The 17,655-nt window shown below is 35.3% G+C and overlaps 1 protein-coding gene across 1 annotated transcript; it reads left to right on the forward strand.

Moving 5' to 3' along the window:
- Positions 1 to 7,288: 7,288 nt before the first annotated feature.
- On the forward strand, positions 7,289 to 11,737 carry LOC131643535 (protein FAR1-RELATED SEQUENCE 5-like). The gene is made up of 5 exons (XM_058913783.1): positions 7,289 to 7,631; positions 7,867 to 10,240; positions 10,379 to 10,531; positions 10,612 to 10,671; positions 10,767 to 11,737. Exons 2-5 carry the CDS (start codon positions 7,874 to 7,876, stop codon positions 10,851 to 10,853), a joined length of 2,667 nt encoding a protein of 888 aa, XP_058769766.1. The 5' UTR covers positions 7,289 to 7,631; positions 7,867 to 7,873; the 3' UTR covers positions 10,854 to 11,737.
- The last annotated feature ends 5,918 nt before the right edge of the window (positions 11,738 to 17,655 follow it).

Here is a 17,655-nt window from a genome sequence, read left to right on the forward strand (position 1 = left end):
TTTTGAAAATACGTCATATATCGAATTGCGGATTAATTCGCTTTCTCCTATGACTTCACTCGAAATCAAAGATTCATGATATCACTGTTGGAGACAATTCGGGGATCAACACGAGAGAACATTTTACAATTGAGACACATCTTTGTGAGAGACACGCCAATATTCACCTAAAACTTTAAGGTGATAGGTGTGTGGGTTCTCTCACTTATAAAGTGTTAAATCTTCTATTTTCTAATCAATGTGAGACTTCTTCCTCACACTTGATTCTTAACAAATGATGCTCGCGTACTCAGCTTATCTAACATTGTCATAAGTGTTCTTAGATAGTTTTGCATTAGGATGGCAGGGTGTGTAAGCAGGTTTACGGTTAAAGTAATTATATTTCTTTAAGATCTTCTCCATATAATGAGATTGATCCAAATATATTCCATTCTTGAATACAGTGATCATGATTTCAAAAGTCACATTTTCTTCTTCGATGTCTTTCATATCAAAGTCGTTGCACAATAGTGATTTCACAGTGTTCACAAGATGTATGATTAATGCGAAAATGAGTAAGTCGTACACAAAGATACATATGATAGTTGAAATGCTATTTTCATATTTGAAATAAAAACATTTGTTAAGTTCACTCCCTTTGTAACCATTAGATATTATTAAATTATCAAAGTTTTCATGTCTTTTCTTCGGTGCTTGCTTTAGAACATATAAAGATTTATTTAACTTACAGAATTTGTTTTCTTTCCCATGAATAACAAAACCCTTTCGATTGGTCCATATAAATTTCTTTTTCCAAATCACCATTTAAAAAAAGGTGTTTTTAACATCTATTTGATGTACTTTCAAGTTATAAATATCAGTATTGTAATGGATCTAAAACCATGTCCGTTCCAAAAGAGCCCACGAAAAAACGGGGTGGGGCGGAGCAGACATATTTAAGAGTGCGGGTCTAAAACCTTACCCCGTCCCGCAAAAAAGTGAGGGCGGGACCGGGAAGGTCTGCAGTAATTAAACCTATTAAGTTTTAAAATAGTAAAATTGTATGAAAAAATTTATCCCCGCAAAAGTCCGAAAAAAACGGGGTGGGGCGTGACGGGCACATTAAAGAGAGCGAGCCTAAAACCTTGCCTTATCCCGCGAAATAGTGCGGGCAAAACGGATTTTTCCCGCGGGTCGGACCCGTTTTGCCACCCCTATCTAAAATCTTGTCCTGCCCTGTAAAAAAATAAATGTGAGACGGAGAGTGCCCGCTGGTATTGCTTTTTTAATCCTACAAATTGCAAATTTTTATGTTAATTTTTCGCGCTTGTAAAAGCCCAGGAAAATGAGGCGGGGTGAATATATTAGAGGATGCAGATCTAAAACCTAGATTATCTTACAAAAAAGTGCGGACAAAACGAACATACGTACCGGTGGTCATTTGTTACCTCCAATTGAAGATGGTGCTTGGACGAGGCTGTTAGAACAAGATTTGTTCTGATCAATTATCTTAGTTTTGATGATAACAATAATATGAATTTTGCTTAAGATAATATGGTACTCTAATCCAATGCAATTTCCCTTTCAGGAAATATATAAAGAGTACGCATAATTCAGCGCTCAGAAGCTTTGTCTCAAAGGGTTCAGCATGCAACATCAGAACATGGTCTGGCAAGACATCAGAAGATGGTCGAAGCAGAATCAGAACATGGGTCTATGGAAGCATCAGAAGAACAAGAGAACAGAAGCACTGAAGTTCTGATGGTATCACGCTCAGAAGCACTTCAAGGTCAGAAGATCAGAAGATGCTATGCACCAAGCTGTTTGACTCTGATGATATTCAAACGTTGTATTCACAAACATCAGATCAGAAGAAAGTACAAGTGGCAAGCTACGCTGACTGACAAAAGGAACGTTATAAGCTATTCTAGGCTACGTCAGTAGACACAGCGTGAACAAGGCTCGAGGTAGTTGACAAAAGCGTATAACATTAAATGCGATGCTGTACGGAACACGCAGAGCATTAAATGCACTCAACGGTCATCTTCTCCAACGCCTATAAATATGAAGTTCTGATGAGAAGCAAGGTTAACGATTCTGCACCAAAACAACTCATATCAAACTTGCTGAAACGCTGTTCAAATCTAAACTCAGAATCTTCATCTTCATCAAAGCTCACTACATTGCTTTTGTAATATCTTAGTGAGATTAAGCTTAAACGTTAAGAGAAATATCACAGTTGTGATTATCGCTTTTAAGAAGCATTTGTAATACTCTTAGAATTACATTAAGTTGTAAGGAACTAGAGTGATCGTGTGGATCAGAATACTCTAGGAAGTCTTAGGAGTGAACTAAGCAAGTTGTAACTAGAGTGATCGTGTGGATCAGTAGACTCTAGAAAAGTCTTAGAGGGTATCTAAGCAGTTGTTCCTGGAGTGATCAGTGTGTGATCAGAAGACTCTGGAAGACTTAGTTGCTGACTAAGTGGAGAACCATTGTAATCCGTGCGATTAGTGGATTAAATCCTCAGTTGAGGTAAATCATCTCTGCGGGGGTGGACTGGAGTAGTTTAGTTAACAACGAACCAGGATAAAAATAACTGTGCAATTTATTTTTATCTGTCTAGTTTTTAAAGCTACACTTATTCAAACCCCCCCTTTCTAAGTGTTTTTCTATCCTTCAATTGGCATCAGAGCGCCGGTTCTAAGGTGCAAGCACTTAACCGTGTTTAGAAAAGATTCAGGAAGAGAAAAACGCTTCAGTAAAAGATGGTTGATGAAAGTGAAAAGTCTACACCTGCATCTACATCTGGCTCTGCTGAGCAATACAACGGTAACAATGGTTATACTAGACCGCCAGTATTTGATGGTGAAAACTTTGAATACTGGAAAGATAAACTGGAAAGTTACTTTCTGGGTCTAGATGGTGATCTATGGGATCTTCTGATGGATGGTTACAAACATCCAGTAAATGCCAGAGGCGTAAAGCTGACAAGGCAAGAAATGAATGATGATCAGAAGAAGCTTTTCAGGAATCATCATAAATGCAGAACTGTTTTGCTGAATGCTATCTCTCATGCTGAGTATGAGAAGATATCTAACAGGGAAACGGCCTATGACATATATGAGTCCTTGAAAATGACTCATGAAGGAAATGCTCAAGTCAAGGAGACTAAAGCTCTAGCTTTAATCCAGAAGTATGAAGCCTTCAAGATGGAGGATGATGAAGACATTGAAAAGATGTTTTCAAGATTTCAAACTCTTACTGCTGGATTGAGAGTTCTTGACAAGGGATACACCAAGGCTGATCACGTAAAGAAGATCATCAGAAGCTTACCCAGAAGATGGGGTCCTATGGTAACTGCATTCAAGATTGCAAAGAATCTGAATGAAGTTTCTCTGGAAGAGCTTATCAGTGCCTTGAGAAGTCATGAAATAGAGCTGGACGCAAATGAGCCTCAAAAGAAAGGTAAGTCTATTGCATTAAAATCAAATATCAAGAAATGCACTAACGCTTTTCAGGCTAGAGAAGAAGATCCTGAAGAATCAGAATCTGAAGAAGAAGATGAACTGTCTTTGATCTCCAGAAGGCTAAATCAACTCTGGAAGACCAAGCAAAGGAAGTTCAGAGGCTTCAGAAGTTCAAAGAAATTTGAACGTGGAGAATCTTCTGATGACAGAAGATTTGACAAGAAGAAGGTCATGTGCTATGAATGCAATGAGCCTGGACACTTCAAGAATGAATGTCCAAATCTTCAGAAGGAAAATCCCAAGAAGAAGTTTCATAAGAAGAAAGGTCTTATGGCAACCTGGGATGAGTCAGAAGATGATTCAGACTCTGAAGATGAGCAGGCCAACTGTGCGCTGATGGCGACAGAAGATGACGGATCAGAATCTACATCAGAATCAGATTCTGAAGAGGTATTTTCTGAACTTACTAGAGATGAGTTAGTTTCCGGTCTAACTGAACTTCTGGAACTCAAGTCTCAAATTAGTCTCAAATACAAAAAGCTGAAAAAGCTATTTAAATTTGAAACAAAGAAGCTTGAGTTGGAGAATTCTGAATTAAAAGAAAAACTTTTAAAATTATCCAATAATGTTGGATCTCCTTCTGATTCAGAAAAATCCACTCCTAGTCTAAACCATATTCTGAAAGAATATGATTTAAGTTTCAGGAAGTTCTTATCTAGAAGTATTGGCAGAAGTCAGCTAGCTTCTATGATATATGCTGTGTCTGGAAACAAAAGAGTTGGCATTGGTTTTGAGGGTGAAACCCCATACAAACTTGAACCTGTTGATGAAATGAAAATCACATACAAGCCATTGTATGATCAGTTCAAGTATGGCCACTCCCATGATATTAGGCACACTTCACATGCTCAAAGTTTTCACATAACACACACCAAAAAGCATGTGACACAACCTAGGAAATATCATGAAACTCACATTAAAAATTATCATGCTGTTCCTCCTATTACTTACAATGTTAAACCCAAGTTCAATCAGAACTTGAGAAAAACTAACAAGAAAGGACCCAAAAAGATGTGGGTACCTAAGGATAAGATTATTCCTATTGCAGATATCCTTGACTGCAAAAAGGACAAAGCACAACATGTCATGGTACCTGGACTCTGGATGCTCACGACACATGACAGGAAGAAGGTCTATGTTCCAAGACCTGGTGCTTAAGTCTGGAGGAGAAGTCAAGTTTGGAGGAGATCAGAAGGGCAAGATAATTGGCTCTGGAACTATAAAGTCTGGTAACTCTCCTTCCATTTCTAATGTACTTCTTGTAGAAGGATTAACACATAACCTCTTATCTATCAGTCAATTGAGTGACAATGGTTATGATATAATCTTTAATGTTGTTTTGGGAAGGTAAATGACACTTAATATATTTGTCCAATCACACTTAATATTTTGGTTCATATAGAATTGTCCAATTACACTTAATATTTATACAATCATTCTATATATTTTTTTCTTTAAAACTTACTATTTATAATTTTTTTTACAAGTATAATATTGTTTTAATATTATAAAAAAACATGCGAGAGTTATATTTAACTTAGTTAAAATATATTCTCATAATTTAAAAAATCATTTTAATATGCAATACATTGTTTTATTCCCATAATTTAATCTAACAAAAAAAAATTTAATGTATCAATACGATACTATCACCTGAAATTTATTCTTAATAAAGCATATTTACAATTTTTTTCGTAAATTATTTCATAATAAATAGACTTTAATGTATTAATATAAAATAGTTACTATAATATTACAAATTAACTACATGTAAATTCTATTAATTGAAGTTTATCGTTTTACTATTTATTTATAAAAAAAATAATTTTATTAATTTTATAATAAAGTAAATTATAATTTTATTTCAATATATTGAAGTTCATGTTATTCATTTATATATACCAATTTTTAAATTAATTTAGGGTCATGCTAACATGTGCCCTTATGGCACATGTTAAGGATACTATAATTAGAAAAAATTAAAAGTAATTAAATGCAATAAAGTCATTTTTAAATTTTCGATACATTGAATGCACGCGTTCCAAGAAAATATTTCTATAAATATCTCATTAACTTGTGCCCTTAGGGCACATGTTAGCTTTTCCCATTAATTTATCATATAAAAATGTTGAAGTTATTATGAGAGAAAGATAACTATAATTTCATAAAGAATAATAAATTTTATCAATATTATAATAATGATTGTATGGTAATAATATAAAGGATCCAAAATAATAAAAATTGAAGCTTTTATCCGTTTTTATGATAACTCAAAAAATTTAAGCTTAGACTTTCTCCGTTAAAATTGAAGTTCTATAGTGAAATCTATTTAGATTTTCTCCGCTTTCTTGTTAAAATTGAAGCCTTTATCAGTTTTTGACAACTAAAAAAATTTATGGTTAACATAACAAAGCATCTTTAAATACAATAAAAAATTATTACAAATTAAAATATTTCTTCATATTATCACATATTATTTAATTTGGCAGCAACACTTATTTATCAACTTTCTTACCAACAAAGTATAAATTTCACATTCACAAGAAACTTAGCTCCAACTAAGGGTTTAAGGGGAATAAATTAATAACAAAATCTAAACTGAAGAAATCACACATAAAGCATTTTGAATCCAACCACCACCATGCTCGTCGTCGGAAACATGTTGTCGCTGCAACAGATCTACCACTGTCAAAACGCCTACCACCGTAAAATTGCCGAAAACGCCATAGTCGTCGCCAAAGTTTCGTAGATCTAAGTAGAGATGGATAAAATAGTACAAATCATGAAATTTATACTAAAAACATAACTTGAAGAACTTTGAGCATCATTAAACGAAATAAAAGAAACCATAAAACCATACCTGAAGTAGAACAAAATAAGCTTCTAAACAATGAAATAAGACCTGGAAAAAAAGATGTAATGAGATATCGTTAAATAAAGATGAGTAAATTTAAACAAAAAATTGATAAAATAGCTGAGAACATATTTGAGAAAAATGAAGGAAGAGAGAGGACCTGAGAAAAAAAAGAGTGAAAGAGAAAAAGTTGAAAATTTAAGAAATAGAATGAAAGAGAAGAAATAAGAGGAAGAGAGATCTGTATTGTTTCTATCAAAAAGTTAATTAATATAATATTGTTTATTCTTTCCAACCATCAACTTTGCAATGAATGAGATAAAACATGTGGGAAATAAAGGAAAGACAAAGAAGAATGAGGAAGACATCCACGTGGAGGCATTGTTGAGCAGCAGGGTAGATAGGTCATTTCAAGAACTTCAAATTTTTCTAATATGATAGATATTATATACAAAATTGTGGATTTGAACTACCAATCGTTAGTTGAGTCAGTGGTGATTGTCGCTGAATTTGGTAGGGAGGACCATAGTTTGATCCTCCGCAACTACGATCGGGAAGGGGCTGAAACGGGTGCAGTTACCGTGCATAGATAAAAATCTATGCACCATGCATAGATTATTATGGACCCTTGGATCATTGGATCAAATTCTAGACATCAATTGTTATTACTCAATACTCAATACTCACCACTCAATACTCAATACTCAATAGTGGATCAAAAACATGATCCAATGGCTTATGTAGGCTTATGCATGGTGCATAAAAAAAATCCTTATGCATGTTAGTCAAAGCCGGACTGAAATCATTTGATGTCAGAAGTGACCCCAAAACCGAACTATACTAATGATAATAAACTAAAAAAAATTTAATGAAAAAAAAGAGTTAAAACAAATAATAAAATTGAAACTATGCGTTTTAACACACCTTCAAAGAAACACCGAATTATCTTCTACACAATGTTAGGGTTTTCAGAATTACTACTCCCTTCTTTTATTCTCACCGATCACCTTTCTTGAATTGAAGGAGAGGGCTTCAAATAATGCAATTTTGTTACCTCAATTCAAATTCAAAGAACGATACACTACAACGTCGCGGTTCATCAATTACTTCGTATCGGCTATAACGCACCAAACCCAGAGACAATGGACAGTGTCGTGCGTCCACTGCATGATACTTTGTTCCTTCCATTGCATCACGCTCTCAAATTCTGACCACAATTTCCACCCAGTGATCAATTTCATAGTTCCCCTTTGTCTCAGTTAATTTTGGTAAGAGTTGTTAGGTTGAATCAAAATGAGTGTTTTTTTAATGCAATTTAAAAAAAAAATGGATTTTTTGTGTGATTTTTTAGCATATTATTGTCCATGCAAAATGTAGCTATCTGGGTTTAAAAAGAATCATTGTGGGTTTGAAAATTGTTTTTTTTCTTCTTCCAAATGTGATTTTTTTTCTGTCAACTGAGTGAATTAAATTATCTTGATTATTTCTTTCAATTGGGTGAAGGTTTTTCATGGATGGTGATCATAGCGAGTTAGGTAACATGCGTGAAGAAAACAATGAAGTTGGACTTGAAACTTCGAATAATTTGGACTTGAATGTGGAGCAGAACTGTTGCAGCCCAAGCATTGTTCATGCTAATGGCTCTCAATCTGGTCTCACTTCAGCAAATGCATTCTGCAGCAGCACAATATTGGGAATTGGTACGGTATTTGAATCTGATGAACATGCGTATAGAAGTTATAACAAGTATGCCAAATTGATGGGTTTCAATGTTAGAAAAGATTGGATAAATAGGAGTAAGGTACATGGCATGGTGGTTTCTAGAAAATTTACGTGTTCCAAAGAGGGATATCGTAGGACTGATAGAAGAGATTGTAATGTGAAGAAGCATCGAAAGGAAACTAGAACTGGCTGTTTGGCACACATGATCATCACTCGTCAATCAGATGGAAAATACCATGTCACCCATTTTGAAGCACAACATAATCACGATGATGTAAATCCTAGCAATGCTAACATGTTATTACTAGACTTGCAAAATGAAATTAATGTTGCTCAAGCTGTGGAGGTTATTGACTCATATGATAGTTTGGGGCCAAAATCTAGGTCGGCATTAAAGATGATGAATAAAAAATTAGGTGCACGTGATTCTCTTGATCAACTTTCCGTGAATTATGACAATTACCTTCATTCTGTAAGGGGAAGAGATATGGCTAAAGGAGAAGCAGGGCGTTTGCTGGGTTATTTTCAAAGACAACACTTTGAAAATCCAACATTTTTTTATGCCCTACAGCTTGATGCTGAAGACAAGGTAAGCAATATATTCTGGGCTGATGATAATATGGTGGTAGATTACGATCATTTCGGGGATGTTGTTTGTTTGGATACAACTTGCAGAACAAACAAAGCTCTTCGGCCATTTGTACAGTTTTTAGGTGTTAATCATCATAAACAAGTGTTAATATTTGCTGCTGCTTTTTTGTATGATGAGACTGTTGAATCATTTAATTGGCTATTACGAACTTTTATTGGCACAATGTCTGGGAAAAAACCAAAGGCCATCATCACAGAACAAGATGCTGCAATCATCGAAGCTGTCAATACTGTTTTACCCGAAACAAAGCAGTATACATGTGTATGGCAGATGTATGAGAATACTGTGAAACACCTCAGCCATTTCGTTAAAGATGCTAAATCCTTTGCAAATGATCTAAAGTGTTGTATATATGGTCCCAAGAATGAGGAAGATTTTACTCATGCTTGGGAGGCTATGCTGGATAAATATAATCTTCATCAAAATGAATGGTTGAGATGGATGTATAGAGAAAGGGAGAAATGGGCTGTTTTCTTTGGTCAGAATACATATTTTGTAGATATCAAAGGCTTTCATTTAGGTGAGACTTTGTCTCTTAAGTTTAGAAATCATCTAAATCCCGACCTTGATGTAGTTCAATTTTTTAACCATTTTGAAAGGGTTGTAGATGAGCAACGCTATAAAGAAATAGAAGCTAGTGATGAAATGAAGAGATGTTTTCCGAAACTAATGGGTAATGTTGTTATGTTGAAACATGCAAGTGTTGCCTATACTCCAAGAGCATTTGAAGTATTTCAGCAAAGATATGAGAAGTCTTTGAATGATCTTGTCAATCTACATAACAAAGATGGATCTTTGTTTGAATATAAAGTGAATACATTTGGCCATGCAAGACAATACAGTGTCACCTTCAATTCTTTTGATGATACAGTTGTCTGCAGTTGTATGAAGTTTGAGCATGTTGGTTTTCTGTGTAGCCACGCACTGAAAGTTCTTGATAATAGAAACATTAAAGTAGTTCCATCTCGATACATCTTGAAGAGATGGACCAAAGATGCAAGATTGGGAAATAGCAGGGAGCTTAAGCAATGTCAGATGCAAGATAACCCTAAGATGGTTGTAGCAAGCTATTACAAAGATTTGTGTCACAGACTTGTCAATTTATCAGCAAGAGCTTCTGAATCCGTGGAGGCTTATCAATTTGCCGCAAAGCAACTTGATGAAGTGATGGAAGGAGTGCAGAAAATCTTGACATTGAAAGGTGATGAAGTTCATGTTATCACCTCAAATAGTATTCATGTAGATGCTTCAGAAAGTGAGCCCGCAGAGATCTTTCCGAATGGACATGCAACTGAGAATCAGGGTGAAAGTAACAGAGTAAGTGGAGAAATTGTCAGGATCGCTACACCAAATAGGTGGCAAACAACGATGAACTATAACAATCAAACTAATTTAGATAGGATTTTAAACGTAGAACCTCCTCCAAATACTGTTCTCTGCATTTCAAGCCCCGCATCTCCATATGTTTCCCCTCAAACCGGGACACCAAATCCCCTTTTGCAGGTAAGCATTTATTATTTATTTGATATGGTATTATGTTGTTGTGATTTTATATTCATATTTGATTAGATATAGAGATCATGAAAAGCTTAATACTCATCAGTTCTTATAAAAATGTTGATTTTCTCATCTGTGTTATAGGACTTATTCGGTTTTGAAGCCAATCAAATGGTTCAATGTATGTATGAACAGCCTGATCTTGTGTTGGACCATCAATCTGATACTAACCTGTTTCCACCGCCAAACTTCTTTTCTAACCAACAGAGCTCTCCTTGCGGTACTCAACTAGCGCAGGTGTTAATCTTTCCAGTCATTAGGTTCATTTTATTTAGAATACACTACTTTGCATAACATGTCATGAACATTTTACTCAGGAGCCTATAATCCCGAACACATACCACGAGTCCATGCCAATCAATAATCAGATGCGACAGGTAAAACATGTACTCAATGTTCATAATTTGAACAACACCTCCTCAGATTTATGGAGAAAAACTAAATCCATCTAGTTTGTGTATATTTGTTGTAGGGGATGGATCTTGATATCCAACATCCTCATTCAGAATCCCTTCTCTTGCTATGTGACCATAGATACAGAAGGTCCGATTCTGCGTAACGGATTCGAGGACCGTGGTCGAAACATATCCTGAATTGGCAATGCCATTGTTTTTGTTGTACAGTAAGGCTTGTTCTAGTCAAGTTATCTAGTAGTAGCGTGTAAATATCGGAAAAAAATGGTCGTCCTTTTTTTGTGTAAATAACTACATATTCATCAATTAATATTAAAAGAGATATATACACAACTTCTGCAATGAAAAACAAAGTAAGAAATAGTACAGCTCCTTCTGAAACAGAACAATCTGTTTAACATAGAACATGTTCCGGAATTAAATTGATTTTATTTTTAGAAAATTCTTATTTGAAACATTTAAATTCAAATCACTTTATATTCAATTCACTTTTAATTATAGTTAATTTACTAAAAATTAATTTTTTAAAATAAGAGGCATCAGCCTTTGAAACACAAGCACATATTTTGGATTGACAAAGTTTCTCTCTTAGATTTTAAGTATCCTTACCTACTACAGTTATAGCATTATATTTCAGTTGTCAAAACAACCGATTATTTAGAGAAATAATCAATTCTTGACGTTGAATGTCTACAATCACTGGTTTGTGATAATGGAATATGCATGCATCCAAACTAAAAAATTAGAGTTTTCTATATGATTAGACCTACAAATCAGTCTGTTAGTGATACTTATAACTTTTGTTTTTTGTGGTTGACAGGAACTGCTTCAACTATTAGTGAAACAAAAGAGTATACAAACAATAAGTTTAAACATTGAAGGGTCATTCCCAACAACTTCAAAGAGCAAAGTCTTGATAAATATTCAACCTAATTATTATTTGAAATACACATAAGTTTTGCATAAGGGTAAGACATCAAACCAAATTCTATATCCTAACAATCAAACAATCAGCGGATTCTAGTCTGCTAACCTTTCTCTTGAAAAATTGAAATTACCCTTTAAAATTAAAACATTTTAAGGATAATTTTGAGGTGTTTTTATTAAATTTGAGTTGAGACTCAATCACCCTATTCGACCTCTGATATTTCATGTATGTTTGCGGGAAGACTGGTTTGGTTGGCATCAATTTTCATGTACGCGGCCTACGCCTCAAGTACACATTTATTCTTCTTGTATGCTTTGTAGTTACTATTCTTGGCCATGTTGTCAACACAGAGAGTTACAAAAGTTAGCAAACAAATAATCAAGAATAAACAATTTATTAAAGAATATAACAAACATGAGATTTCAATCATATCCTCATAGTTTGAACCGATCAATAAATACAGAGTATCTATATACTAATCCTTTTATCTTAACTTCATTTGTTTTCCTTTCATCATAAGCGGTTTTACGAAAAACACAGAAGAGTTATTGAATCTTCAATACACGCGTCTTCTCTAGTTCATTCCAGTTATCCTCATTAGGAAAAAACTATGCCTTAGGATTCTCGAAGTGTGACAGAATATAATAGTGTGGGAAGAGTGCTTCGCAAACAGGCACATCAACACCAAGAGGTATCCCCTAACCTACTTTATATATGATCTGGTGAATGTCATCATTTTTAGGCCGCACAAAGTTTGAAGTTATTAAAATATTCGGCGAAAATTTTAGAAAATTTCTTTACCCACCTCCCTATGGGGTCGCCCCTAGCGAAAACTCCATTTTACCCCTGCTTCGGAAATGCATTTCCGAAGTTTTTTTTTTTTTAAATTTTCTCAGACTTCGGAAGTGCATCTCCGAAAACACCAAATGGAGGGTGTTTTCGGAGATGTACTTTCGAAAACACCTTTTTTCAGATTTTGGGGAGTTTCGGAAATGCACTTCCGAATTATGCAGAAACTGTGTCTTTTTTTTTATGTTTTTCGAAACAGTCTCGTATTTTTAATTAAACTGCAACGCCAAATAAAATAAGCGACATATAAACAGAAAATACTAATATGATAAATCAAATCCAGAAAATATATACAAGCCGATCCAAATAGTAATAGTGTGCGAAAGATACCATCCAAAAAAAAAAAAACCCGGACTCCTACTGGGTATGCCTAACCCTCTCTCCCTGGGACCTCCTCTGCCGCCTATACGCCGGCGCACGGCCCGCATCAGTGACGATCATCTCCATCACGGCGACAGCCTCTGGACCGCCCTGATGAACGACACCTTGATCCAACGCGTCCCGTCCAAGCATCTCTATCCACTGGCAGATCGGCAAGAGATCAATGGCGTGGTCATCCTCGGCCTGCTAGTTCTCCAGGATCTCCTCGTGTGTTGGCCTAGGAGCGCAGGGAGCATCGGGTTTCAGCAGAGGATGTGACACCCGGTAGAACCATGTGACGTACCCCTCCGGTACCACATGACGCTCCCAATCTTCAAATATGCCAGTGAGCTGCACATACCCAAACTATCGCATGCACCACTCAGGGAGATACCGCACCATGGTAGTGGTCCCGCATGCCAACCAGCTAGAATATAAAGATATGTCGTCAAATGGGGACAACATGAGTGTAGTCACTGAATGGCCTCCAAGTCACGTCATCGTGCATCGTGCGGTCCAGGTACCCACGGTATGGTCCCACTGCATTGTTCCCCCTCTAGAAAACGTATCTGGCGGCCCTGGGCATGGCGTCATCGTACTCAGGATCAATGTGGAAGCCGTGGATGCGGGAGAAGTAAGAGATGATCCAGCTCTGAAACACAAACGATAATGTATTAAAAATAAATACGAAACAAAATAAATACGAAACAATTAAAATGAAACGTACCGTAAGTAGTGTGCAGAATCCGGTCAACTGCCTCGTCCTCTAGTTGGAGGCCTCATTCAGCTTCTGGTATAGGTATGCCAGAGTAGTGTCATACCCTAATTTTGACCCCCCCTGAGATGTCACACCTCCAAAACTTTTCATCAAAGTCAAAACAGATACTCAGAGTTGTCACTTATTCATCTGATACCTAGTCAGGGGTGTTCAGGAACAAAAGAGCTCAGGCAAAGGATCAATCAATAAAAGGGATGGTTTCTAACACAACCATGGGACTCAAAAACTTCATTCTATTCACCTATGATTGATTAGATACCCATTACCTGGACTCAGGTTTGCTTACTTCACCAGTCTAGGGTTTTGAGCCCATCAAGGACTAAAATCAGGGATCACATTTGGGAAAGCCTAGAAAGCCTCAGGGCATCACTCAAAAGCTTCAATCATCTTCAATTAGTTCATATGACAATATCCATAAGGCATTACACTTCAATCCAAGGCCTACAGTCATCAATTTCATCTGGTCGACAATTAGGGTTTTTGACCTAATTCACCAAATTAGTTGACTTTTTAATCAGGACATGGATCCAAAACTCAAAGCATGACTCAAGAGCTTCTATTACCTCAATATAATCCATTCACATCATTCATTTGAAGAGGAGAGTTTGATTCATCACAAAAGTCCAAGAATTCACTTCATCTGGAAAAAGTCAACTGTACAAGATCACCTTTGACTTTTTGGAAATTCTGGTCAACCATGATTTTTGAAGTAATAAATCATCAATATATGATATTTGAAGTCATTTGATCAAGAAAAATCAAGAAAATCAATCAAGAATAAAAAAGTCAAAGTTTGACTTTTCATACTTAGAAAATTTTCTGTGTTTTCAAGTGGTTTTTGGCAAACTTTGGAAGGGAATATCTCAAAATTTCACCTACAAACTGAAAAAAACTTTCAACATGAAAGTTGTAGATTTTGATCCAATGAACAACTTTGTCACATATAATGTTTTGGCTAAAAATCAACCATTAAAGAGATATGGAGCTTCAAAGTGACTGCCTTCACAAAACTTGCAAGAAAACCCTAGTTTTCTTCAAACTTTATGGGACTTTTTCACTAATTTCCCTAAAGATTTTGGGCAAACACCAAACTAATGAATTGAATTATATGTTAAGGGCTTTCCAAATTGTGCTCAACCTTCTCCAAATTCATTTTGAGCTAAGAATTATGCTTGTTCAAAGTTGGCCTCATGAAGTGAAATTATAAGTCATGCCAAATTTTGAAACTTGCAATTTTATGCAATTGTCTACACTAATTGATGCCTCTAAACTTCAGAAACATCATAGAAGATAGGAGAGGATCAAATGCATCATTGCAAGGAGATTGAAGAATATTTAAAAATTCAATGCCATGTGATTAAGTAATCATTACAAAATGGAATATTGGTGAATCATCAAGGAATCTTCTTCTAGGCCAATTAGAACTCTCCTCTGCATCAGAATTGTCCCCTAGGATCATACAAGATCAATGGTTGAGGAAGCTAGCCCGAAAATTCATCATTGCATATGTGATATTTTCAAATTTTCTTCATGCTTAAGAAACCAAAATGACTTCACTAAGCAAGCTCACTCCTCTGCAACTATACTGAACTATTTGCCTATAAATACAAGTGCTATCCTCCATACAATTCACACCAAAGCAACTCTAATTCTTGCTTTCTCTTTCTCTCCCTCATGCTTATGGTTTTTCAAAGTTCTTTGGCAAGAAGAATCGATTTCTTCAAACCAGAGCTCTTCTTTGAAAAGTAAGCATTCTAACATCTCAAAGGGGTTCATTAGAGGTGATCCAAGCACCTGCATCACTTTTGTAAGTGGAGTAACACAATAGTCACTCTCACTTTAGAGATTAGCAATTGGAGGTCTGTAGAAGAATTCAGAAGGTGTCAAGCCAATCTAAGCACATCAACAGGTTCCTAGAGGTGTAGTGAAGCTATTCAGATGCCTGCAGCACATCTGTAACAACAAATTCATCAACCTCCATGTTCACTTGAAGCTCAGTTTGAAGGAGTCGAGTTGGACGATTCAGAGAGATTCAAGTCATAATAAGTATTCAGTTAGCATCACTGAGTCCCCAGGAAGCTTTTAGGATCACTCACACAAGCCCGAGTGTTCCTCATCATCCTCACGACCTCCATTTTCAGAGGTATTTTTTCAAACTCTAACCCACTTATTCAAGTATTCTTTCTCATATATCTCGATAACAGTTTGTTTAGCATCATCAGAGGATTAAAAACGCTCTATCACCATTCATTTATTCATCGTATTCATCATTTAATTTTAAAATTAGGTTTTATGTGTTCTTCGTGTTTTCTGGAAAATTAGATAGTTATAGTTAATATAAATTTATATTAGTTATATATCTTGAATCGTGAGTGAATTTAGAACAAGTTTGCTCTTTACATCTCTGAAAATGGTTAAGATTTGAGAGAGTTGGAAATTCAAAAATGGTGGAGCTTGAGGTTGAAGACGAAGATGGTGAAGCGCGCCATTTTCAAATTCTCAGGGATGAGTTTAAAATATATTTATTACAAGGTGTATTCTAAACGAATACATCGTCTAACTCACTTGGTCACATGCGCTTCTTGCTTCTCTTGCCACAAGGTCTGGGGTTCGACCCCCCCCCCCCCCCCTCAGACCTTTTGTTTTTATTTTTCATTTTAACAAGCGTGTTTCACATATAATCAAATGGAATCCCTCTTTAGTCACACTGAGCGCGTAGCTCAGTTGGCTTTGTTTTGTGTGGTAACCATGAGAGCGTGAGTTCAAGTCTTGGTAGAGACAAATCCTTATTTTTTTTATCACTTTTCTCACTCATTTTCTTCACAACTTCACACTATTATTTCACCTATTAAACTAAATCATTTTCACTTCATTTTTCACACACTTATCATTTAATATATCTATTTTATGATTAATCAAAAAAATCACAAAAAAAAATTATTTATTTGACATTTTTTTAGGGTTTAAAATAACATGTTTTTAAGTATTTTAAAATACTTTAAATATAGTTTTTTTTCTTGATTTTTAAAAACCTAATCTCTCATAAATATTTTAGTGATAAAACCCTAATCATTTAGGTCTTAATTAGGTATGTACTTTGTAATTATCTCAATTAAGTTGACTTTTGTCAAATGATTTAAATTGTTTTTTTCAAATCTCCGATTAAACAGACGATTAAGGTTCACACAACAAAATCTTGTATCTTTTCAATCATCCTTCAACTGTTTCTTTTAAACAGTAAATAAGTACTGAGCCTCTAATAGAGTGTAAGTCCCATCCATCCTTTTTTTCCTCATTTCAAATTGCAAATCTTTTTCAAACTGTTTTCATAACCGTCAACCAGTACTGTAAAGTACTGGGCCTCTATTAGAGTGTAAGTCCCAGCACCTTTTTCTCTTCTTAGTTTGTTTTCAAAAACTGTATTTAACAAAATCTCCTTTCTGTTTTCAAAACATTCTTCTGGTATTTGAAGGGCATTATTCCCGGTGAAACTCTTCAGATACCTATGTGACCTTTGTCCATATTCACTTCTTCTGTTTTCAAAAACCTCTTAACTGTTTATCATAAATATCCAATTGTTATCAATAAAACAACAAAAATTGCTAGTAAGGCTTTGTACATACATCTTCAAAGGCCTCCACTCCATCCAGGTTAGGCTTTATAAGCTTTCAATTTACAGTCTTTATTTAAATTACTGTCAAATATAGAACTGTTTATATATTGTTTGGAACTACGTCTGAGTGTAAACCCTAGGGAAGTTAAACTATATATATATAATAGGAATATGGCCTAGGATTGAGAATGTCTTCCCGGTGAAGGCTCTTTGCTAATTAGAAATCTTTAGTTAAAACCCTCAAGATGAATTATTCCCGGTGAAACATCTTGAAAAAAGCCTTAGAACCCAAAATAGGACACATCCACCCAAAGAGGAATTATTCCCGGTGAAACCTCTTACCCATTTTCTTAAAGCCAAAATAAGTTCAAAACCACATAGCTTCCTCTTGTGCTATAACAAGGACCATCGATTAGCCTC

This window comes from Vicia villosa, linkage group LG1 (assembly GCF_029867415.1).
Source record: "Vicia villosa cultivar HV-30 ecotype Madison, WI linkage group LG1, Vvil1.0, whole genome shotgun sequence".
Taxonomy (NCBI): Eukaryota; Viridiplantae; Streptophyta; class Magnoliopsida; order Fabales; family Fabaceae; genus Vicia; species Vicia villosa.